The 27,126-nt window shown below is 35.2% G+C and overlaps 1 protein-coding gene across 1 annotated transcript in view; it reads left to right on the top strand.

Annotated features, from left to right (window-relative positions):
* The window catches only part of LOC149797451 (uncharacterized), a 59,427-nt gene that overhangs the window by 10,304 nt on the left and 21,997 nt on the right, over positions 1-27,126 (top strand). The window contains exons 3-8 of the mRNA XM_089962264.1: positions 5,336-5,430; positions 13,434-13,653; positions 16,215-16,278; positions 17,871-18,131; positions 19,525-20,235; positions 20,563-20,741. Coding sequence (XP_089818390.1) covers positions 5,336-5,430; positions 13,434-13,653; positions 16,215-16,278; positions 17,871-18,131; positions 19,525-20,235; positions 20,563-20,741 — 1,530 coding nt within the window. The remainder of the gene's footprint in view (positions 1-5,335; positions 5,431-13,433; positions 13,654-16,214; positions 16,279-17,870; positions 18,132-19,524; positions 20,236-20,562; positions 20,742-27,126) is intronic.

Below are 27,126 nucleotides of genomic sequence, written 5' to 3'. Positions count from 1 at the left end.
CTTGAGAAACACAGAACTGGAGTCCTCTTATTTCTTCTTTGAGTCTTGCCTCGTGCAGAGATTGTATCCAACTTGAAGAGACGGTTCTCTAAGCTTCATGCACCCACTGAAGCAGGCAGGCCATAGCCGTCAGCACCTTGGTGACTGGGGGCTGCCCAGCTTGAGGCGGATGGTAGCTGTCCAGTGAAACATGGTGATCTCTTTCACCGTAGGAAGCAACCTCTGGCGTCAAACTCTACACCAATCAAGCATTGACGTAGAACCGGAAAACTGCTACTTCCCGTGTTGTGCTGACACCTTACGATGACGCTGGAATGTCCTCTCCACGAATCATACAAGGTGGTATAGAAAATTATCTGTTGAGCATTCAGCAGATACCTCCTCTCCATGAATCTGGTCGACCCAAGGGAACGATGAATGCCGATACAGCTTGGCACCAACGGCGTCGCAGGAGTTGCCAAAATGACGCTGAAGTCAATGTCAGACCGCCTTAGAGACAACGTCTCCGGATTGTATGTCGGGGTTTACTCCCAACCTTTCTCATGAGTGGGTATATCCGCAAGGCAGCGGAGGTTTGGAATCGGAGATTTCCTTCTCTTAGATGAGCTACCATCCAATGTTTACGAGTCTCATCTAGCCAAAGCGACTATTTTTAAGGCGTCAAGGGTCCGCCCTCACCCCTTGTCCTGCTAGTAGAAACATTGTCCGTCGGACTTCGAAGCTAAGCCACTCGTGAAGACCAAGAGCTGGATTTTAGATGACATAGCGGATCACAGACGAAAGCCCTACAGGGTATTTCTGGAGGAGCGGGCGCTTGTCTCCCACTCCCAGACTCCCAGCCCGGCAATGTCAATTTTGGACCATATATGCATGTCATAGAGGCGCAATGGATACTCACTTTAATAATGCACATTACTACGCATGACGTTTGCCGCGAAATAGGTAATCTATGTGCAAAAAAGGAATTTAATATTAGTGAATGTTCAGCGGATCATTCATTGTCTAGTAATCAAATTAAAGAGGATTAGTGTATTGGCATGAGTGGCGTAAACTCATTCAATATCAAACACAACAAAATCTAAACTGTAGAAAAACATCCTAGAAGTGCGTATCATTGAACCAAGGTGAGTGTATCCCCAATGGATATCAAGCAATAGATTTTTTCTGATGATGAAACTAACGCGCACGGGCACACGCATTTGTAATTCCTCTCGCACGAATAATCTACTAGGAAGCTATTCATCCTGTGATCTAATAGGACGCTATGCCTTCTGTGGACGCGCCTTGCATGGCTAGACCACAGGCCTCAAATGTTGCCATTTTGTTTGTGTTGGCAACTCAATCCGATCTGAGTACGTACATGGTAAGAAACCTGACATTGTCCAGCCGCTAACTCCCCAGGCGCATGCCAATACCTAACAAAATTGTTTCCCTAAATAAGGCTAACAAGGGTGGCAGTGACACTCTTTGTAAGTAACAGTGATGGTCTTATGATACACTGCCTCAATGGGTTTCAACTCAATAGCTCGTCTGGCTTATTAATCAACGCTTCTAGGACCAATCGGTGCCGAGTCACCAACTCCTCAGATCGTTCTTTACGATTCATTAATAGTTGGTGTGATTTCAATGTAATCCGACATGTCCAACACGAAACATCCCCTATTGTTTTATCTACAGTGCAGCAAATGGGATATTCTTTGCCCCGGTCCACCTGGATCAGCAACGAATGTACTGCCTGAGAACGTTTATATATACGTTTCAATGTAATTGCCACATTCTCAAAATCTTTAGACATCAGCATCTCTGCTTTTTTATTGCATCTGCTGATACCATCTATGAAAGTTAACGCGTACTTGTACACGTGTCTGCATACCTCATTGGGTGGAAAAAGATAATGATCCGCCTCATGAAACACGTCTTTGGGGGTCGTCATATCAAGCTATCCACGGGAAATCCTCAGCGTGTGTAGGTACATCTCCGACACGTCTTGTTTGGCAATTGAGAAATCTGATGGGCTATCTTTGCTGTACTTGTTAACCTTCAGTGGATTCCACGGTTATCCAATAAAAGTGACGTCTTTGGTATGTAGCGGACGACGTTGGCTAAGTGACCAGTTTTCTGTGTTTATTTGTTATGTTGCAGTGATACATCCACTGACGGTCTTAAGAACCATAGGAGGTTTTGCATCCCAGTGCAGTCTTGACCTTCATACATCCTTTGATGATTTATCTGGGGATTCATTCTCCTACACATGTCTCCACAATCACCTTCAGGTGATTGATGAGATCCACTTCAGCAATTATCGCGCACGGATATCACCTGATGCTTAATACACAGATCATGATAACTTGCAACATCGACTGTACCAAAATAGATTTATCAGGACCATTGTCAATTTGTCCGATATTATATGCAACCATGTCCAAGCCCCACAATAATTTTATCCAGGGAGATACGTTTCGTCATTGTTTTTACTCCACAAAAACTCTAGTAGCTTTCTTAATTCAGCGGCTATATCATCGCCGACAGCTTTTAGACCAGAGTTTTTGTCATCTGGTGGAGTTGGAAGGTGCGGTTCTCACCAATGCAAACTTCCAGTCGCAAGTTCACGAGATTACGAGTTACAAGTCGAGTTTTGCTTGCAGTATGTGCTTTGTGCTGCACCGTAATCAGTATTAAGGCGTGATTTCAGTTATGCAACAGTTGACATTTAAAATGGGACCACAAAAATGTAAAGTATTGTGTGATGTTTCCAAACTCAGTTCGTTCGTGATCATTGGCCAAGGTGAATCTTGAAAAATTCAGCTATTGTTGAATCGTATGTGATTGTAAATGTGGGATCGGCCGTATATGAGTGCTCTATCCTCTGGCGTACTCGAATATTTCAACAAAGAGATTTTTCCATCAAAGACGTTCTCGTTGTCCGCCAATGAGATTGTTTTAATCAACGAAAGCTTCGCGATTGATGATCTTGACCTGGGAAAGAATAGCTCTTGCTTCGAACCCCTCGTGGAATGAGTTATGAATATATTTACGGAGGTCTCCCAGCACTCAAGCCGATTTTCAAAATTAATTATAGTCGTGGAATGCGGCGGTATCATCGGATCTTGACGCAAGCTCTCTGACAAAAGAATTGAAATGATCATCATAAATGTAACGTGTATGCGATTTGGATTTTTAACAGACCTTTAACAATGTTTTGGTCATATGGCTATGATGTCAACCGTGTTCCAGTTTATAGTTATGTCTAGCACTGGAACGTCATGCCGCAGACATGTAGCACTATGTCCCACCCAGTCACATTATCCTGACACCAGGCCGACCAGTTCTAACACTAACCCATTAATGCTGAGCGCCAAGCGAGGCCGTTGATAGCAATATATATTATATCAAACCCTGCCTGTGATATCAAATCAGAATATGCTGACTAACCCACAATGTTACCCACGAACAGATGCAACTGATCTTTAATATAATAGCCGTGTTAAATATATTTTTCATTTGCCACAGACTGCTAGGGAATACCTCACATAATCGTTCGAACAAACGTTTGCACATATGATCAAGCCCATGTGCGAATCCGCGGAACAGTTAAAGAATGAAGCTGTAACCACACCGGCTATGATAGTAACAGAAGATAAACTGGATCATATAGATAACAGTAACATTTGAACGCATGCCGATGGTGCTTCATAAACTGCAAGAGGATAATGGAGAGAAATTTAAATGTATTCAACAGAAATAACGACCATGGTACAAGTTGAATATGGAACCAAAGCCTCAATTATTTACGGAGGAACCTCCTGAGAGGATCTATGAAAATCCTATGTCTGTCGCTCGTGTCGATGGAAATAATGGATCTTGTAATAACCAAAACAACAATGTATCGACAAATTAATGTGAAAAAGGCCCAAGTCAGTATTTAAGGAGTTCAAAAAAAGAATTGCAAGCAAAATGTTATTTGTGGGACCAGCTTCTTAGCAGGCATGGCGAATTTGCATTTGGAGACAGCGAAGAAGCCAAAGGAATTAAATAAACGATTTAGGGAAAGATTTCATACGACTAAGAAATCCCGTTTCGTCTATCTCTACAGCGCAGTCGTGGACCATTTGCTTCCACAGTTCCTTACGATTACTTTATGAGCGCTTACATGAAACCGAATAAGAACCTAGGACCTTTGAACGAACCTGAACTATGATATGAACCTGAAACCGGACCAGACGCATTTTAGAACCTCTAATGGCAGAGAAAGCTCTTATGGTGCCAAAATAAATGGGCAGAAGCGAAAAGCAGACAGTAATAGCAAGAAAAACCCGTATTTACATTCTCTTGCGAGCCTGTAAAGGAATAAATAGTACGTATATTTCGAGAAGCAGGTAAATAATTTTCGCGACCATGACTATTAGTGGCTTGGATACCATCAGAGGCGGTTACACTGCCATCGCCCACAGCACAGGCAGGCTTGGTTAGTATAATCATCAATAAAGCTGCCCAAAAATATCTGATTAAAGGCTTACACAAACGAATATGCACATCATGTACCGTGTACAATACGACTACGGACTGTAGACCATTCATATCTAACTCCTGCCCCATTCCAGGTGTAAAATATGTATCATTTACTAATCACAGTCATAATTAAGGATTTGATCATCGTCGACGAACCTTCATGGAAGACCATTGATTGTTTCGTGCGCGTTTCCTCTCATTCTAACATTTTGGATTTGCAGAAATTTATTTTCTGAGCCACACATGGCACAGCCAACGTTGTAATTGGGCACAACAATGGTGTTGCTAGTGCTTGATAGAGGTGTCAACATAAACATTGTGCATGCCTGTGCTATCTCTTTTGCTGATCATAGAACGGTTGTTGTCGTTTATGGGGTATATCCTTCTCTCGATTACCACAAGCATGCACCCAAGAGACGCTCATGGCTAATTTAAATGGCAAATAAGTACCCACCATTACCTCAGAGTACCAAAACACACGATTGTGGCGTTTAATATGCAACGTATGCAAAGGATCAAGAGCGTGGTACATTGACGTTTGACAGGATACAATATTTTATGTTGTTAAAGGGCCATAGGGAATATATTGCATATTCTCTATAATTAGGTTTTTAAAAGGTTTGAAATTTTATCGTGATAATATTGGTTCTTTTGCGATGTGATGTATTGTGAAATGACATACAACTATTGCGTATGAATGGAGAGAACTATTATAACGGTTTTGATAACTAAATCTAAACTTTTGTATAGCATCTATCAGTTCTGAACACGTGTTTGTGTATATCAAATCATGACATAATAATCACTTATTTTTTTAATATTTCAGAACCAACAGTGGTATAGTGCCAAAAACGCCTGTGGAATACGAGGCTTGATTCCTGCTCACTACATAGAGAAAATTGAGGATTTGGAGGCATATACGTAAGTAAACTAGCTTAACTTTAATACTCCTAGCAGTGCTTAGAATTCTCGCCTGGACTATAGTGTGCATTTTCTTCTGAATGTAACGTAATGCAACGAAGCACATGACAACGTAATACTGATGTTACAGAAGAGAACAATTTAATTCAAAAAATCTGTCATAAAGCTGTGGAATGTATTCCTTATTATATGTAGGAGAGTTGGTATCGATTGCGATGATTCTCCTGTAGACGATGAAAGCTATTCTGGTTGTTCTACCATGCTAAATAATGGTTGCATTTTTATTCTCATCGAAGTGAGAGGTTGTGGGTTCGAACCCCGGCCGAGTCATACCAATGACTTACAAAACTGGCACTAACAGTTGCCTCGCAAGGCGCTCAGCATTACGAAATTAGAGTTAGGACTGGTCGGCCTGGTGTCAGGATAATGTGACTGGGTGGGACTTCATGCTACATGTCTGCGGCATGATGCCCCAGATATATATACTTGTAAACAATCGCCAAGTCAAACTTTGCTTAAATCAAGAGCAAACTACTACTTATTGCTTTGCAAATGTCCTTGATCATGTTAAGGCATGTAATACCTATCGATGATCTGTTGTTCACCATCTAGTTCGAAATAGCAGGGATTTATATTGTGTATCGTCCTACCGTGATACTATTGTCCACGTCACATTGACAACAATGTATCGATTTTTATTATCACTACCATATCATGTTAGAAACATTTTTCAGCCGAATCATTAAATGGTCTGTAAACTGAAATACTCATATTATTTATGATTTATTTATTCTTTATATTAATATTTAGTCATGCTTCTTTGTAGTTTTTAATTCCGCAGTTTCGTCAGAATCAATGTCATTGTAAAATTAGTCTTTATTGTTCTTTCTATATTGGCTTCCTAAAGGATGCAATTTTTGCTGCGCATGCTGTCTTATATTCTTTGTACGCTTGAATATATATATATAGTTGTTGGTAAAGAATAAACATCTGTTTAAAGGAAGGCAAGTTCTGTTTATACTAAAATTATCAAGGTACATTAGAGCATATATTCATATTATTCACTAGTTGATGACATAAATATTACGGTTCATGTGGCATACTATTTTAGACTTAAAAAAAGTTAGCATCACAGCTCGCCATGTAGTTTATGTAGACCAACGACGATGAATAACATATACAAAATATTTTGTTGTTTTAAATATAAAATATGTTGTGTGAGTGTGATTCACACACCACATCGACAGCTACAAGTGTATCACTTTGTGGCAAACAGGTTGAGGACCACTGATTTAATATAAGAAAATATTATATATATATATATATATATATATATATATATATATATATATATATATATATATATATATATATATATATATATATATATATATATATATATATTCCAAGTATCACTTTACAACGATTGTTTAGTACAAGATCAATCGACAGTTTGTGTTTAAAAGAATAAATTGATGTAACGTAGATGAATTATAATATAGCTCATAACTGGTTCTAAGTGAAAAGGTTGAAATGAAAATATTTCAACATTGAAAAAAGCATCATTTGACTAGTTTTTACATTTAAGCACCTTCGTAAGAAATAAAATTGTATAACACATACATTATTATTTCCGACTGTGCTTCAGACAGCGCACCTATAACGCATATAAATCACTGAAGTAGTTTTCTTCGTCCGTTTCTAAAAGATACTTAATAAGTTTGAGCCACATTATGCTATATGCCTCATACGAAGATATTTGTTTCAGCAAACAATCCTATACTCTCACTTTAAATAGTGTATTTTGGCTACATTGGAGAAAGTCAATGTGTGGTATATTTACTATATCATCAATGTTTACTTTTGTGTTGTTCCCACATAATATATGGCAACATTGTACAAGGCTACAGAAGGACTCACGGTACTAATTCAGTCCCGATAGTAAACCTATGCAAACACAATGGTATTAAACATTCTATAGCTTAAAATGTATGAGTGCCCATGATCAAACCTATATTTATCAGTATAGATGAATCCTGGATGTCAGCGTCTGCTTACAGGAAAGGATATGAGCCGCGTATTTTCTGGACCGGCATGTGTTTGAAACATGTGCTTTCAATTCCGCACCAAAGAGTCTGATACTAATTTTAATAATGATTGTTCAAAACTCAAGAACGTTAAAGGAATGAAATTCCATCAATAAAACAATGTCTCTAATTTTTTCACTTACAACTAGGATAAGCTCTCTTTTTCCTACAACATCACTTACATTATTAACCAATCCTAGTCAGCCTAACCCATATATACTCTATTTTATATTCACCCATTTCCAGGCTGGTTCCCATTTTTTCATACCATTAATACCACGTGTCCAGAAATTATTATATAAATCTTTTAGTTTAAGTCCACAAAAAATGAGTGACTAATAAATTGTTGGTGGTCATTTTAGATTGAGTCACTCGGTAAAATCAAATGAATAGCTTGTATTTTAATGACTGAGTAAAGGGTCGTATCTGTGAACCTTGTATATGTGGTTTTGGATAAGTCATCAGTGTGCTGAGTAAATGTTGTTTGTCGCTGGTGAGGCTCCTGTATGGATGGTGTCTGTAGCAGTCGCATCGGGTTTATTCACAGTGGAGGTACGGTTGGTTGAGACAGGTACACCTTCCGTTAGTTCACAAGAAACGCATGCAAAAACGCAGAGTGACCATATTATAGGTTTAACGCTAACATGCATTTGGATAAATGCAGACCTTTGATCTTAAATTGTGTTAGGTCGGTATTATCATCCCTACAGTCCGTATTCTGACTGTTTGGACTGGGTAGCTGAGTTGCAGGGCAAATTTGAGCAGTGGTGGTCCAATTGTCTCGATTAGGCGTCTCTGAATTGCAGGCTGATAACGCTGTATAAAATCTGCCGTACTTTATTACGCCACTCTAGAGACATGACATTGAAGAAAGATCCTTCGGTCGAGAATAATGCAGTAATTATGCTGACGAAGTTTAATTTTGGATAATTTTCTTCAGGTTTTCATATCCGCTATCAGTAAAATACGTTCGCTGATGACTGCCTGCAGATCATTCCGGTTTACACCCACATATGTATATTTAAGCTTAAAACCATTGGAAGACATGAAATCCACAATCTAATAATTGCTGACTGCAGCAAGGAAAGTTGTGTGCGTTAGGGACCAACCATTTAATTTAAAAAGCATTGGGAGGGGGTTTATTTTCCACTGCGCCGGGATATAATTGTTTGCAGCTGAAATAATGGATTATAATATTGGTTATTGTGATACCATTCAGAGCACAACTACGTTTCCAGCTATTGAAGAGATGACATTTTTCCAAGCTATCCCATCCCCACCAACCCTTCAGCTTCCATCCGCCCTGTCCAATGGTATGATAATTTTTCCCTTATTTAATCTGTTGGAACTTGATCGATGGATTAATACTTTGATGTATGTTGACATGATCCGCTTGATTTATATGCTTGGCCCTCTGAAACAACTTCGAACTAATGAAACAATCATTTAAAAATCAAATAGTTGCAGCTAGTTTTGACTGATCTTAGTATAACATAAAATTATAAGCGTGTTACAGTTTTGTGAGTGTATATAATGTACATTGCTAAATAAACAAAATAATGATATATTTAATAGATGAACCCTGAGAAAAAAATATATGATAGTAATATATTTATAGTAATATATCTTTTAATGGTCTTCAAATTAGAAATGAACTTATACATATCGATAAACAACCTGTAAAATACTTGGTATATGACTTTGATAATCATTTAAGATAAATTTAAATGAATAGAGACTTTACAATATTAGCAGTGAACATTGAGCCACATTTTAAGAAAATCATCATTAAAATGTGAAAAAAGCAACTTATGATTTTGAAAAGATTTCTTGAAAGTAAAGAATAAGATGGAATTCTGAAAACGGTTGGAAAATAACAGCAAAAGGAGAACAGTTACAATTTGTACTGATAAAGTTAAAATTTCCCAAACGCTAGAATTGCTTTCAATTACAAGGAGAATATCTACTGGCGATGAAATAATTTTCGTCACCTTGAAAAATGAGAAATTTAGATGACTAAAACCACTTTACAGTGGATTTGCAATGTTATAATTATCCACATGTATGATTACGGCAACATTTTGATTTCCACATGAATAAGAAAATTCCATGACTGTTCAGCAAGAAGTTGAATTGTGGTCCATTATACAATGTGGTAGGTTAAGGCCAGCACTATTTATTTAGGACTAATACCTGATAAAATTAAGTTTGCAAAGGATCGAAACCTGCGCAAACGAAAGCATATAAAAACTCCAGCTGTACAAAGATATATTAATTCTTCACAATGATAATATATCAGAAAATGGTTTACCGGGGTAATGACATCATGAGAACTATAAAATCAGAATGAGCAATATATCATTGTATGCGCATCACAGCAAGCTTTGTCGGGTTGACACCGTAAGAGCATTACGTTAAAAGAAGAATGCAGGCGGGGACAATGTGTACCATCCATACAAATACGTTGTATTTAAAAGTTATTCTATTTAAGTCTTATTAATGTTTCTTTTCTATCTTGCTTTTATTTGTTTTGTTTCACTTTATATATAATCTCTCGATGCACATCACCTGTCGTGATATAGTTTTCACTTCTTTAAAATAAAACTTTATATTTCTAACAGGGTACATGTTGAATATCATAAAAAAATACATAGATATTTTAGTATGATTTTCTTCTCAGATTTTTTTTATATTATCAATTTCCATTGTTTATTTATCCATTCTAATACTTGAGGCGGTTAAACTTGTTAAATCCTTTGCTGCGTTTCATTCAGGAACAATTTCTCTTTCCTTTATTATCCTTGAAATTGTCAATGCCAGTGTACCGAAGGCGGAGTGTTCTACAGGAATAATGTTATCTTCAAATTCTGTATGTTTACACACTGAAATATTTACTGATTTTACTGCGTCCAAATGATGTCCGAGCACTACAGATCTTACGCGATGTGGTTCATCTTTGCAATTAATTGTTATAATAGTGGAGTCATGTAAATGTTGTGAAAATGTGTTATGCCTGTCGAGAACAATGCAGATGGTGTGGCGAGGTTAATAAGATTGTTGGTTCGCCTTGAGATACAATTTGTTTGCATTTATTATTAACTTCAGTGGGTTTGCAACTGTTAAATGATTCATAACATAATTCATAATAAAATTGCCATTTCACAAAGAAGGAAATGTTATCTTCCATCTTTACAATAGTGTCAACTTTATATATCTCATCTTGTTAAGAAATTTAAATCATTTCTACAGATGCCGTTTGTTTGTAAACATGTTTATGACATACAATTACTTGCCTGTTTTTAAAACTGTCCTTAGTAAAGTTAGTTAGTTAGCCCTTTTACACAATTATTAATTAATTTTAACTCAACATCTTCACCAAATTTTAATGTATGTGCTTATAATGTATCAGTTTTATGTAACTGCATAAACCGATCTATTTTTACGTGGTTTATTCCTAGCCAGCTTCAACTGATGTCATGTATATTCATCTGCGATTAGTGTTATTGTAGCCATCAATTATGTGTGGCAAAACGTTAGCCTATTCTCTAGTTTAATTTTGAACAAAATGCATCCCCATTTTATTGTTTACGGTTCTGTTAAACCTTTCCACTACGGATCATTTATTGTAGGAGTAATTTGCAAAATAAGTCACTAGTTTCCTTTTCAAACAATGCTTGATATTTAGTTGCAGAATTCTTTTATATCACTAAACCGTACCTTTCCGTGTTCACTGGATTTTGTTTTGAAGGCATCCTATATCTTTATTTGTCTATTTGACTTTATCATCATAACAGTACTTTTAAGAAAGATGTAATTCTTAAAATGTATTTGTGACCATAATTATATTTTTATGTGTATGTTGTCAGTTATGTCTGTCTGCCATTAGTTATCACTGTGAATAAGTTACATCCGTTCCTTAGTTACTTGTATAATATTTTAATGTCCCATTTGTGCCATTAAATTGTTGACAGATTCAATATATCCTCTACCCTGTTCACCCCTAAAGTTCCACACTCTACTACTAATGATGTTCACATTTTGAGATTCTAACGAAGTGATATCACACTTTTTCTATAAAAGTGGATACAAACTTTCATCAGATTATTTGATATTTGCAATACATAAATATTTCTAACGAAGAGTATTATACACTCATAAGTGCTCCATTGACTTTACATTGTTAGAACGATGCAAATTTTTTCCATATAGCACAGATTCATACTGCACGACATGTGTCTAAAAATAGTATCGCGTGTTATCAACTCTCTTTGAATGTAAACAAGCTATGTACGCTCATGTGGTAGACACGATAGATTGTGATTTATTAAATTTGTCAGAGGATGAACTAAACAAGTTGTTTGGTCCATTAGTTGGCAAAATTCACGATGTAGATGAGTTTATTGGGTACCAAAAGAAACGTTTAACCAAGCAAGTGAATGAACGTGATATCCGCAAAGTCAACAAGAAACGTTAGATGCGCAGTATTGACATGACCACTCTGATCATTTAAACGGCCATGGGAAATGTTCATAACTATTCGCTTAGAAAGACATGTTAAGGCCAAGGGCTATCCAGTGTCCCTCAGATACGTTTTACAAGCAGTCCAAAAACTAAATTCAAAAAAGAAATTCAACTGAAGAAGTGTGATTTTGGAGCCTTAGAGACAATAAAAGAAGGGTAAGAGGAGGTGTTTTTATTCCGCTGGCAAAACGCGATGTTCCACTGCAGCTGGTATATAATTTTCCCAGTTTTACTTTTCTGAGACAATGTTTTCATTTATTGTGTCAATAGAAATCATACAGGTCATGTAAATAGTTGGGGTCCCCCCAACAAAGAGCATGCAAGTGACCGGACATAAACATATGTCATCGTTAGCTAGTCATAACAATGAATATAAACATTCTTCTCTGTTTGCATCTTGCATTTTCTCAAAATGTATTTTCGTAGTTACTCCTGCTAATTAGAATTACATGCGTTCCAGAACTTGATCCCACAGTACAAATGCACTGTAATTTCAACTACATTTCCAAAAGAGATCACATTCTTCTTACTGCACTCAAAACGATGTGAATGTTACATTCCCTTGCAAACAATATTTAATCATGTGTCTTATAGAGAATTCATATGTTCCCACATTATGATTCAAAACAATCATTGATAGAACAAAACACATGCGCAGCTGCATCAAGAACAACCAGTCAAGTCACGTGTAGATCGTACGGAATTGACACAGTTAATAAATCAAGTCAATCACAAGTAGGAAAGCGAAATTGAGCTAGAATGTCAAAAAACAGAATTCTTCCACTCCCGATCAAAGGTGAAAGTTGTTAAAGTACTCATAAATGCACAATATGACACGAAATTTCAGTTATGAGTAGACCAAAAAGGACATTTATTTTTTAAACTAATGAAGACGCGCGTGACCAGGTTCAAAGCTTGTTGGGCGATGCTAATTGCGCATTAATATTAATACTGTGTATTGATGAACCTACAATAGAAAAACCACAGGATTAATGATCCAAATGTTTCCGGTCTGTCACATCCCCCTTACACATCTGAATGCAAACCAACGACGCATGTTGGTTATAGTTCTCTTACCGTAACTATTCACTCGAGTGGATATATTTATCATTTTCTTACGCTGCTTGAAACAGAGAAAAAACTAACATAATCAAATTGCAGCGAATAAGCAATGGATGGTTTGGGGATTTGTAGTCTCTATCTATAGTAGTTGATTTACATAAGTTTTAAACCAGTCTTGACCTTAGATGAACGACGTATAGTGTGTCTGTGCAACATTTTTTCAGGTCTACTAATGTCTCCTGCTTTAGGTTGTTGAAATCTTTATGTTCTTGTATTAACACTATTAGAAGTTATATCACTGATATACAACCAAATTGCTTCCTGTTCTTGTAGGTGGTTCCACGGCAAAATTGACCGTGAAGTGTGCGAAAATTTATTACAACCACCAGAAGACGGTATGTTTCTCATCGGATACAGTTCCCTGCCAGTTGCAGAGTATGTCCTTAGCGTCTGCTGTAAAGAACGAATCTTACACTATCTTATCCGAAATGACAGATACGGACTGAACATAGATGGAGGACGCAACTTCGACACATTAGCAAAATTGGTGGAGGTAATGATTTTGTGTTATATTCACATGTAAAATTAATCGGATAATAAATTTATATTTTCAAACCCAAAATTGATTCATTTTAGTACTATTTATAAAATACAAAATGTTCAAAGGGAAGAAATAATTGCATGTGCTATTACAATAAGTAAAGGTCTTCGCAGCGTTTTGTATTTGGTAACTTATACAGAATATGTTCTTTGACAATATAGATTGGGAATTCTACCAGGTAATAAATATTGAATATTTTTGAATATTCGTCACTATTTGTGAATACATAAGGCATATCATGTGAGGAAACCAATATGATTTGTGTTTAACTGTTCTCGTACCCATATCAATAATTTCGTTAGTTTGGTTATCACTTATTTAGATGTTCGAACATTACAGATCAAACTTGGAGATCAGTAGACCAGCAATAACAGAGGTTCCGTACTGATTTTGAAAGTCATTATAAATAAATGTATTTGGGTTTTGACTCCTAGTCATAATTGTCGGCGAGAAATATCATTCCTAAGTTGTATGAGAGTGATGTGAATAATAATTTCACTATATACATATTGTACAAAATAATGTAGTCAAAACAATTACCAAGGTTATAGATTCTAATATAGGTACATCTGCAGGATAGTTTTTGTGACACAAATATTTTAATATAGACTATGGCTTGAATCATTCCCAAGACTTGAAAATCACATTAGATGATAATGTAGTTTCAGACAACATACTTAAACAATACGTGTTAGTGGTGATCGCTACTACATCAGAACGCACAGATGACAAACAAAAAACATGCTTGTTGTTGGTTGGGAATCCTATTTGATTTTGACAATTAGCGAACCTTATTTATTTAAGAGTATTCATATGAGAACTCCACTACTGAGATTTATAAACGCTGTTTTTCATTCTGGTTAAGCTTTCTACTCTAACATTTCAACAGTTTAGGTTTTAGTTTGAACCCAGATGTCTTAGTTTTGGCTCTTATCACAAAATAAATTGTTTTCCTCCTATAGACTGAGAACCACTCCACAGTTCAAGAACTACATTGAAAGCAGATAAAATATTTTCAGCGATAATAATAAGCTATCACGATTAGGAAAGGGCTTAAATTATGGCATGCAAGCAAACTTATATTGTACGACTCATGCATAAAGGCCGTGTGACGCAGTAATTATGTGTACGCAATAAATTCACTTGAAAATAGCAAGCAAAAATAGATAGCCGTATGAACAAAACAACCAATCTGTACTGTGCTGCTTACGCACAAAGACGTGAGACACGCCAATATGTGAACATTTTATGCTGACAAAATAGTCCTTGAATTTTTTTAATATCGAACTTTCAACTATTAATATTGAACTGTAACCATGTCTAGGCTTCTGGCGTTGACAATGGCAATATTTGTTCATACCCTTACTACTACATAAACACAACCATGTCATGACCCCTTGCCGATTATCGTTTTATACTAAAGATAAATGTCTCTAATGCACTAGTTTCATCGAAAGCGAATAAGAGGTGATTTTAGTCCCCACATTTAATGGTGTATATATAAAGTATTTCTCATTTGGATGCCTATTAAAAAGATAGATGAGATTGTACTTAAGATTTGTACATGATGATATAAAATGGATATGCCAGTATATAGTTTTGCAACCAAACATATGCACTTGCCTTTGTATATCCTCTAAGAAATATAGTTGAGCCATAGGTCATAACGCATGACATTTCAAATCTTAAAAAAAGTTAAAACATCAATAAAAGATGCAACCTAAAACCAGTATTTTAAGTTGTGTAAACTTTAAGAACCAAATTTAATATGAGATTCTCAGAGCCAGTAATTTCACGTACCTATACGTTTTCAATCCAGGCGTACTTTGAAAAGACATTTATAACACATAGGGTATATATGTTGCCATTGTTGTACTTTTCACATATTTGCATGTCAGCCATGTCTGCCTACTCATCAAAGTAGTGAACATAAACACTTTTGTACAACAATCTCTATTATGCAGTCAATAGGCCGACTGTTCGCTTTCTAGTCATTCAGTTGCAATATATAAATTAGCATATTATCTAATGCATTGATCTATGTCTTTATACGTTTGCGATTTATTTCTAAATGTATCAAGACGTTTTGTATGACAACTAATACTGACTTAAGCACATAATGTAACCATCCAGTGTTCTGCTAAATCCGACTTTGTTTCTTTCATGCTAAATTCATATATTACCTTTCTCAATTATGTTGAATTGAATGCAATCTATATATGGGTTTACTAACATCTATACAGACTGAAAAAAGATATCAATTTCAGTAGAAGATTTTTAGGAATGTCATGCTTATAATGCATATGTCTAAACACCAAAGCATACCATTTCCTGGTGTTTTAATATTCATTATTGAGACAGAAAAAGGTAGGGACTGTTAAAGTCGGTATCATCCAGATATTAATAGTTTAGATGAAACTGCAAACATGTTTCAAAATATTTATGTCTCATACCAATGTGGCCATAAATAATAACTTTTTTACTCTTTTAATGTAAAGGTTTACATGTTTCAGTATTACACTAAAGATGCAAATGGTTTGGCGACCAGACTAATTACGCCACGTGCAAAAGCTGGAGGTAAGTGATAACTACTGTGTACGTCGAAACAGGTCCGAAATATTGTATCATGTGCTAAACATAACAGTGATTGCGGTAGTAACTTCATTTCAAAAAAACATTAAATGTGAAAAAAAAACACATTTCATATTTAAAAAATGAACATGTGTTAATGAGAGCAAAACTTTCAGTTAACTCTTTATTTTAAAATACATGATTCAGATAACGGGTAGCTGCATCCATGCAAGTAAAGGTCCATGCCTGGCTATTGAAAGACTCATACAAATAATTGGCCAATCAGGTGGCTTTTCAGTGGTCCGTATACTATTATAGTCGGAGCACAAATGACATAGCTACGTTGTCCCATCTTTTATAACATAGCCGCTCCCACAACCATCCACACCCTAAACCCAGCCCCAAATTCTGAAACATCCACATTACTTGTATTTTGCTCCAAATTGGCTGATTTGAACGAATTACCTAACATGATATAACTGTCAGTTTTGGAAATATGGTCCTTACCATTGCCAATGAGGCAGTGAAAAGATCCGATCCATGTCCATGATATTGTCATAAGATGACTCTTTTCAAACGCAAATACAAAACAGAGACAGGACCAAAAACAGAGAAAAGCGTTGAGATTGCAAAAGTTTACATGACTAATTTCAACAGGAAAAAAGAAGATCTACAGAGGTCCAGCTGCAGAACACTACTCAGCCCAAACTGGAGTTTCAAAACCAGGAAAGAAAAGGAATCTTACTGGTTCAACCAGCTTAGAATATTGTAACCAAGCGGTTTAAGCCAAAAAGACTAGAAAGTGACGACCACAAACAAATAATATAACCATCTTTTTGAAGTTAGCACATTTTCATTTAAATAGTTCTTTAATGTGTCTTATTAGTCACCAAATAACCTATAATTACTGCTAAAACAATGAAATGTCTGAGATATGATTCGCGGTTACCAAAATGTATATAAGGTACAAGTGGAGATTTGGCGCATCATTTTCTAGGACAATATAAAATATTTTTCAGCATTAGTATCCAGTTGAAATCAACTAGTTAAAACATAAAAAAATGTCAAGTTTGAATTCCTGTAGAAATATCCATGTGATATTTCAACGCGTTTTGATTTTGAGAAATACTCATATAGAGTAGAAAGCGCTTAGGCTATCTAGAAAATATTTTTCTGCTGTTCGTTGTCATTGTATTGAATTTATCTTAACCCATGGCATGTTTGATCCCTTACTAGATCCAGTGTACTTGAAAGAAATTGTATTCGCCATATGTTTGATATATATGACACAGCGTTCTTATTCATATGAGAAAGGAGACGCTTTGAACTAGAATCTTACAAGAGTCCCGCTGAGAATGTAATATATCACCAAATTTTGCAAGAAATAAAACAGTCGTTGAAGATGTAAAATAAATAAATTCAGTTTTTGTATCCATAAAAAGATCTATTCCATGAGCCACATACCTTAAGTTTTCAAAGTAAAGGCATTCGAAACTTTCACCGGGATACATATACAGATCTGAGCAATACTGTGGCAAAAGAGACTTTCTGTAAATTCCAAATTTAAATTGCAGAAGTCTTAATCTTTGTATCTTCAGGGTTACCCCCTGAAATATTGCGCATGGATGAGAATTCGCAAACGCTATATAGAGAGGCACTAGCGGCTGGAAAGGAGAAGGTGTACAACATTCGCGTGATGATAGTCGGGCACCACGGTGTTGGAAAAACTGCGCTTACTAAACGCTTGCTTGAAGAAGATATAAATGAAGAAGAAAGAGAACCAACAGAAGGCATAGACGTTCATGCCAGGTGCTGTCAGATAGATCACGATACTCAAGAATGGAAAATAGTGAAGACGGGTACTAATATTGCAAATAGAAGATATTTTCTTTTCCTAATTCTTAATTGAATATACTTCATCGAGTGGTACCAAATACATATCTTAACGAGTTGCGAAGTCATTCCTTAAAATATATAGTTTTGGTACCACAAGATGAAATTTATCCGGTATTAACGTTAGAAATAAATGTTATTTTTATCATATATCAAACTTGCTGCAATAGATATTGAGACAAATAAACTCACTTTTCAGCATAATACGCACTCCCACCTTCTTTCTTAAATTCATCTCACTTTAATAGATTTATCATATACATATACGTTACTTAGGAAAGCTGTAAGTTGACATAATCTGTCACAGTCGCAGTAAATTACACTCTTTCATTTTGTAAACTCTTCGAGCCTTATCTGAAAACAATGCAAATCCAGTTCATCAATGCATCTCAAAGATACGTTGTCATTGTCATGGAAGTAACGGAAATAATTTCAGCGAGACGCTAACGGCATATGGTCAAATTTCATAATCAGGAATTAATTTCCAAGTCTGAAATGTAACGTAGTTTCTATTAATCTGCCATAGCTCACAAAATATTCTTTCGCAGGCACACACAAATAAGATTCGTATAGCGTTATGGGATATTTTATATTTTCACATGTGAAAATATAAAGATATATTTTTTACATGTGAAAATGTAGGAATAGAAAGTATCAAATTTATTTTGCTAATAAGTCTTTATATTTTACACTTAAGTACATAATAAATGCTTATATTCAGGATGTCAAATAAGACCAATTCGTGTCTGTCATTGCATGAAGAAAGTTAAACCTTTTGAGTAAAGGCTGATTGGATTAACATCTATTTCAGGTCGACTTACCAAACCTAGCAAGTGTGTAAATTTAGAATGGATTCATACAAAACATCATGAGATCAATTTTGGCAGGACAAAATAAAAGATTTACATTCACATACATTATTTAGCCTCTGTATATCAGTTTAAACCTATGATCATGACCGTTTTAGAAAATACTGTGCTAGACCATGCATGAAAACGTTTTAGAAAATTCTGTCCTAAGACCATACATGAAAAGTGAAGACTACTCAAAGACATAAGGAAGATGGGCTTCGCTTCTGTACAGTGGTACCTGAGATTTGATTGCATCATAAAGGAACAACTGCACACAATGGCGCGCAAGTTAAACGACCGAAAAAAGCAGGAAACACTTTTTGGCCTACCTAATAATATGACAGGAATATTTTTTCTACTTACTTAAATACATTTGTGTCATTAATAATAACCTGATTTTATAATCAAAAGGGTGTAATATGTGTCTTTGGTTAACACAGTATTTAATTTTATCTTTTTATCTTTCTCTCTTTGAAAGTTCGCCTAATTAAATTAAATTATTTTACAGAGACAACTCGTATCAATGATCAGCGTATAGCTAGACTACTTCAGAACCATTGCAATCTGAAAAAAGATCTTGAAAGAAACAATACAGTCACTAGCAATACTAACGACAATGAAACATATGCAAACACAGATATACAAGATGACTACCTTCCAGCAGAATCAGCAATCTCTCATACAAAAGAGTCGGCAACATGCATGGTTACAAAAATAGCCTTGAATACAGAAGCACATCCTTCCTCATCAGAACAAATGAATTCACATTATTCAGATATTTGTGAAAAACCTATAGACTTCATAACGAAAGAACAAAGCAAAGCATTACCGTCTCCTGTAGATACTACACTGCGTTGCGCATCCCCTGACACAGATACCTATGAACTACTGGAACCCGTAGATAATGAACCGAGAAACATATCGCCTTCGCCTGCGGAAAAAAACGTCATATGTCTAGATACTTCTAACAACACCGCTGAAGAAATTAAAAAATTTGTTCAATCTGCAAGATATATGAGCTTTTCAGGAAGCACAATCTCTGATGTTACGATGTTAGATTTTGCTGGTCATTTCATGTTTTATACGACCCACCAGGCTTTCATGTCATGGAGAACGCTGTACATCCTTGTTACAGACATAGCGATGTCACTGGAGGAAGCTGTTCAAGACGACAAATGCGATATGGATATGAGTGGCGATAGAACATGCAGTCCACTGGGTGAGTTTATATATATATATATATATATATATATATATATATATATATATATATATATATATATATATACATACCTACCTATATGTGTGTCTGTGTGTCTGTGTGAATTTGAAAACTGTTAGATTGCAAAATAATATCAAATATGTTATTATTGGAATTGGGTTTCTAGATCTAGCATAGCGTATAAAGATTGGAGACCCATTTGGAAATGTTATTCTATCCTTGTTTAGCCTCCTCTTCACCCTCTTTCCATTCTATATTCTTATTACGCAAGCCAAACCTCTAATCTTACACTAGCGAGCTTATGCATGACATTATCTCTTGCAGAGTACGCTCTGTATTGGCTCAACGCTATTCATTCTCATGCATGTTTGCCATCGGAACACGAGTTATCAACAAGCAGCAGCGACAGAAATATAGCATGCGGAAACAAATCTCAGCAAGAGACATCCTGTGAAAGTCCACCAGTAATACTTGTTGCGACACATGCGGATAAAATTCCAAACGTAAGGTTATACAAATATGCGAGTATAGTATTGAGGCTCTTGTTTGTGTAACGCAATGCTACTTCAATGCGAGCGTCGATATAAAATTGTGCTCAAGAAAGACTACCTTTCTAGACTTTGCGGATTTATGTCATAGATCTTTAACATTTGGCTGTATTAAATGTGTTTGCTACAACTGACCCTCAATATATATATATATATATATATATATATATATATATATATATATATATATATATATATATATATATATATATATATATATATATATATATATATATATATGTCTGTGTGTGTGTGTACCAGGCTTCGTAAGGATAAATGTCAAGAAATCTAGTTAAGAGCATTTCAATTCAAAGTGTATACATATTCATTTTGTCTTTAAAATCAGAGATTGTTTTGGTTTATTTATATAAGTTAGTAATGTCACATTACTGCAAGCACTCTTAAGACTATATACTTATATACATGTCTTCTTTCCATGTATATGTTATTCTATACTACCAAACATTTATTGCTGTTATCTTTCAACATGATTACAAGACGAGTTTATGTCGATATAAATCTTAGCTAAAACATGATACTAGCATATAATCTTAAACCCATGTTTATATTCAATGATAAATTTGATATAAAGTAATTGGAAGGCACTGAAAGAAAAACTGATATGTCACCATACACGGCAACATAAAAATGATCCATGTAGAGCTGATCTTGATAACGACCTTACTAGCAAATGAAGGAAGTAAAAACAAGTGGTATACAACTTTGAGCAAAGTGGACAGGCTAGTGATAGTACTTTCACAAGATTATATAAATTCAAATAGCTGACACAAATTGCATTACTTATTAGTTGGTGATAATACTCTCTTTGTTTGTTATCGATGCATACACAAATGCAATAGTCTCTGGTTTAAAATATGCAACAGAACCACATTTGATGAAGTTAATATACCGAACGAACATGCAAATACATTTCCAGAAAGATAACAATAATGTAATTTCAAGTGAGACAACCATTTATAATGCGCTAAAACTATTATATTAAATAATTCAATAGCTTTTGTATCAAACATGATTTTGAAGACTGTAGAGATATGAGTGTTCTTGTCTGAGTAACATTAAATCTAATTACTTTATAGCACATTGATTCCATAATACACACCTATTGGGTACATCAACAGCGTAAGCAATAAATAATGTTATCAATAAAGTGAGTTCTAACACAAACGTTAGAGAAGCATATTTTAATGTATGATACAAAAACGACAAAGTCCATAAAATTAAAAATATCAACTGTAAATTCAAACCAAGGAAGGCAATCTGATTCTAACTATCAAGGTTATACCGTTAGTTGTGAAAGAAGATATATTATAATTCAGCGACTACTTCAGGTAAAATAAGTTTGAAGCTGATGATTTAGGAGCTGCATGAATATTAGCATGATTCAGTAAGCATTCAGAGTCTAAATGGTTCAGTAAGACAATACGAAGCTTTTTAGCTAAAACTATAAAGGATATTCAAACTAAGTTCTAAAGCACATTGAAATTATAATATATAACCTCTGTCAGTATTGATCTTAGTTTCCTTTCAACGACAAATCGAATACAACTTGAGAAAATAGGAAGTATGTGTGTGTGTGTGTGTGTGTGTGTGTGAGAGAGAGAGAGAGAGAGAGAGACAGAGACAGACAGACAGAGAGACAGAGAGACGGAGAAAGAAAGTTATTTGGATTTTTAGCCTAACTTTAACGAATTTCATATCGCTACGATGTCTGCGCTGTTGCAATGTATAGTGATGTCTAGCACTGGGACATCATGCCGCAGACATGTGACATCATATCCCACCCAGTCACATTATCCGGACAACAGGCCAAGCAGTAATAACATTATTCTCCTAATGCTGAGGGAAAAGCAAAGCTGCTGTTAGTACCGTAGTGCGTCTGCCTTAGATGTGGGAGGTCCCGGGGTTCGAGCGTCTAAGGCAGACGCACTACGAATATGACATAAATATTAGATACAGCATGTACAGGGAAACCATAAATCAATAAGCGGGATAAAATCTAGCAACTACGAAAGTCACAATATTGAATATGTATGGGGGAGTGAAAGAAGATAAAGGAGAAACAATATTATCAACACTTGAAACAAAACACAGTTCTATCATCATTGCTGAGAAGTGAGTAACAATATATCTAAAAGTAATAAAATATACCAAATAAACATAAACTCTTCACTTTCATCTGTGTAAATTTATTGTATCCAAAATCAAAAGTATATTACAATGGACAGTCACCCTATGAAGGAAATGTATTTGAATCATCCAATTGACAGCAGAAAATGTAACATATTAATGTAAGTGTAGGGGAAATATATTGTTCTTTTTATTACACTATCTCCAATTACCTTAAACAACAACATAATATATTACATCTATGACAATAATTTAACCAGAAAAATAATGTTTACATTCCAGATAGTTTTGACAGAACCTTAACATGAACACGAACATAGTCAAGATTGTGTCACTTTAAGAATACAATGAAGAGAGTGTTGTTCTCGAGTGTTTGACACAATCTTTGAAATGAAGCATATGTCATTCTAGGTAATGATTGCACGATGAATATACCCAAATACGCTCTAAATTGTCTTAATTTCAAGTGTTAGTAATCTATGCCAACACATGCCGAATTGAATGCAACTTGAATACATATTGAAAATGAAAGAAATATGTATATTTTCCTCTATCAGGTTAGTAACACCATGACTTACTTAGATGACTTTAATTCGTGTCTCTAGCTGCTACAAATATTTATAACGATGATTGTGTTTCTTACAGTTGTAATGGACATTGCAAACACTTACAAATATGTTCAATAACATATCAAACATCGGCATTAAAAACGCAGACTGAAAAGTATTAGATTTCTAAAGTACGCAGGTAATATTTTTCATATCTGCATTTTTGCGTGAAGGTTTGGATTGATTTGTCAGTTTTGTAACGCAGTGCATTGTGGTTATACATGAAGGACACACGGTACTAATCATAGGGAAGAACTGTGAACCAGTCTAGAAATGGATGAACAAATAATAGAGTATATAAGGGTTTGGTGGTCCATAACTGTTTAATAATGAAAATTAAAATTTTAGTAAAAATCTCTTATGAGATCTACTCCTATATGTAATTTTTTAAAAATGTAGACAAAATTCTATTGATGGAATTTTAGTATTTTTACAGGCTTGATTTAGGAGTACTCAATAATGAAAGTAGCACCTGATTCATTTGGTGCAGAATTAATAATATGTGTTTCATGCACATGTAGATAAACAAAATGCCACGGCTCATGTGGTGTTCTCCACACATAATCTTGCACCAAGGTTAGATGTGCATGGAAAATTATTGACCTCATCATCAGCACCTAGAAATTTTAAGTTATTGAATTTTGTATATGATAGTGTTTCCATATGTTTACTATTGGAGTTGAATTAGTACCGTGAGTCCTATATGCGACCTATACCATAATAGGGGCTTGTTGTTTCCACGGTTAGCATGTGCATCCAGAGTATCATCTTGGTGGCTGTTGCATATGACAATCATAATGTAGTCTTTCTTCATGGTTTGCGTGTGATTTTTGAGAAAAATCTATACAAAAGACAGATGGGAATGGTTTTATACACTGGACAGTGGCAGTAGATAGCCCAAACCATGAGAAAAGAGCATATTATGGCCTGATGGCAGCATTTCATATGATGGTGCCCACAGATTGGTCTGTATGGTTAAATACCATTTAACACATGCAACAATTCCCAAAAACGGGGTAGGGGAGAGATTTTAAATGTAAGCCACTTATGCCACAATCACTTATGTATCAATACTGATCATTTAACATGAGAGACACATTCAGTAGATCAAAGCAGAGAACATTGCAAAAATCAAGGACTGTGCACAAAACTGCACATGCTGCATTGCCTCAGCCTGTAAATTGCATTCTTATATGTCGAGTCACGTTGAATATCAATTATATCTGTCTTATTTCCTATCATAGAATTAAACTCCTTGACACCTTTTCTATGTTCAGCATGTTTCTCATATTGGTACATTCAATTGTTTGGCAAAAGTATTGTAACTTTTCTGCATCCTTTTTGTTGAGGGAGCAGGGAGGGACATTTTCACTTTAAAAAAAATAGTTTTTAACCCTTCATTCCCAATAGATGTCTGCAAAAGTCCTATCTGTTTTGCATTATTTACACAGGCGGTTTTTCTTCCCCAACTTCTCTTCGGCATCTCTTCATACAGTTGAAACATTCTTGATGTATAACTGCATGGTGAACATATTGCTCTCTCCCACCACACCAGACCTCTTTTTGCTTCATGTACCAAGTCCCATGATAGAAAACCTTTATAGTCCGGGTGTTGGAACTGGTACTGACGGAACACATTATTCCACATCTCAGCATTTTGTCCTGTGTGCACTAAGCAATATGTGTTTTGTTCACCATATTTGTTGTTGTGAATAGATGAAAACAAGCTTCATGTCAGAAATATGGTTTCATATTTGAAACAAAAGATATTTATAAAGCGAGCTTTGCTCTGCACTTACTATCAAGTAATAGTAAGGAATCATGTAGCTGTAAATTAGAGCTTGTTACTTGGTTTGCCAAATCAAGGTGTATTCCCTCCCCTTTTACTGTAATTGAGTGATTGCAAGATTTGCTTTGTTTCTCTTTTTTTCAATAATTTATACATTTTATTCAGCTTTATATTAAGAGGTAAGCATTATAACACTGCTTATAGTGGAAAGTAGCCACAGTAATGATTTTGATACTTTTTCTTAACTTTTTATGAGTTTTGAGTAAATGCTGGTATAGATTTATGTATTAGACAACTTTAATATGCAATTCGATTCTATTACTTAAATTTAACAAGTAGTTTATGCAGTGATAAGTTTTATCAGTGTCTAATTATTGCATAGAAACATGGACTTGTCTTGGCATCGCAAAGGTTTCCACACATTTCTCCACCTCCAGCTTAATTCTTAGCTTGGGCCGCAGCCGTATGTACATGGGATTTCTGTCTCCAACATCAATGTCAGCAATATAGGAATTTTGGATAGCTTTTTCAAATTTTTCTCTTGTTGTCCTTATATAACAGACCTCAAGTGGCTGTGTCTTTTGGGTTGATGCACATTTTTCCCCATGTTGTGGGGAACATTAACATGCTTGAAGCAATTACTCTATTCTTTGCTTCCTCACCCTTCCACATAGAATTATACTAAAATGTATTTAATTCTCCAGTATAACAAAACTTATGGAACTTTTCTTTGGCTTTTATACCTTTTTATTAAGATTTGGGGTGATGAATCGAATGTGATGATAGCTTAAATAAGTTTGGAATGTCAGCATCTCTTGATGCTTCATTGGTGTGTGTATTTGTTTTAATCACAAAAGGGCAATGGCCTCTTATCATTTTAACCTGTCATGTGGCACACTTATTTGTTTGATTTGATTGATCTGAATAGGGATGCACTGCATCTTATTTCTGTGAGAGTCAGCAAGAAAAGAAATGCAATTTTGAAATTGAAAACATTTAAAACTAGTATTATAGCCTGTGAGAGATGCAAATATAATGCGCCATGTACTTGCTGATGTCAGCATGTTTGTGTTTGTTTTGTGTAGCATGCATGCCATAGAAAAATAACATGAAGATACAAAAGCAGAAAACAGTTATTTTAATAACAAGAATAAGCCACTAATAAGTACAATACAATACAGCAACATGTAATGCGGATGCAATTTAGCTATATACAGTGGTATCACATAAAATGATATTGCACTATTATCCATGCACAACCATGGCCAATTCTTTGTTACAATTATGCTCCAATATCAATGAGTAAAACACAACTTTTTCTAAAAAAAATTAAATCTGGTTATAGGACACACGCTACTAATTATAGGGAAGAACTGTGAATCAGTCTAGAAATGGGTGAACAAGGAATAGAGTATATACCTCTTTGGTGGTCCATAATTGGTTAATAATGAAAATTAAAATTTTAGTAAAAATATCTTTTGAGAGCTTATCCTATATGTAATTTTTTTAAAATATAGACAAAATTATATTGATGCAATTTTAGTATTTTTACAGGTTTGACTTACGAGTACTCAATAATGAAAGTAGCACCTGATTCATTTGGTGCAGAATCAATAACATTTGTTTAATGCAAATGTAGATAAACCAAATGCCGCGGCTCATGTGTTCTCCACACATAAGCTTGCACCCAGACATTTTAAGTTATTGAATTTTGAATATGATAGAATTTCCATATGTTTACTATTGGAGTTGTATTAGTACCTTGAGACCTGAAGGAAAATATATATTTAAGATA

This window comes from Sinohyriopsis cumingii, chromosome 6 (genome assembly GCF_028554795.1).
Source record: "Sinohyriopsis cumingii isolate HCF-2022 chromosome 6, ASM2855479v2, whole genome shotgun sequence".
NCBI lineage: Eukaryota > Metazoa > Mollusca > Bivalvia > Unionida > Unionidae > Sinohyriopsis > Sinohyriopsis cumingii.
Note: the sequence above shows the minus strand (reverse complement) of the source record. Positions and strands in the feature narration are given on the sequence as shown.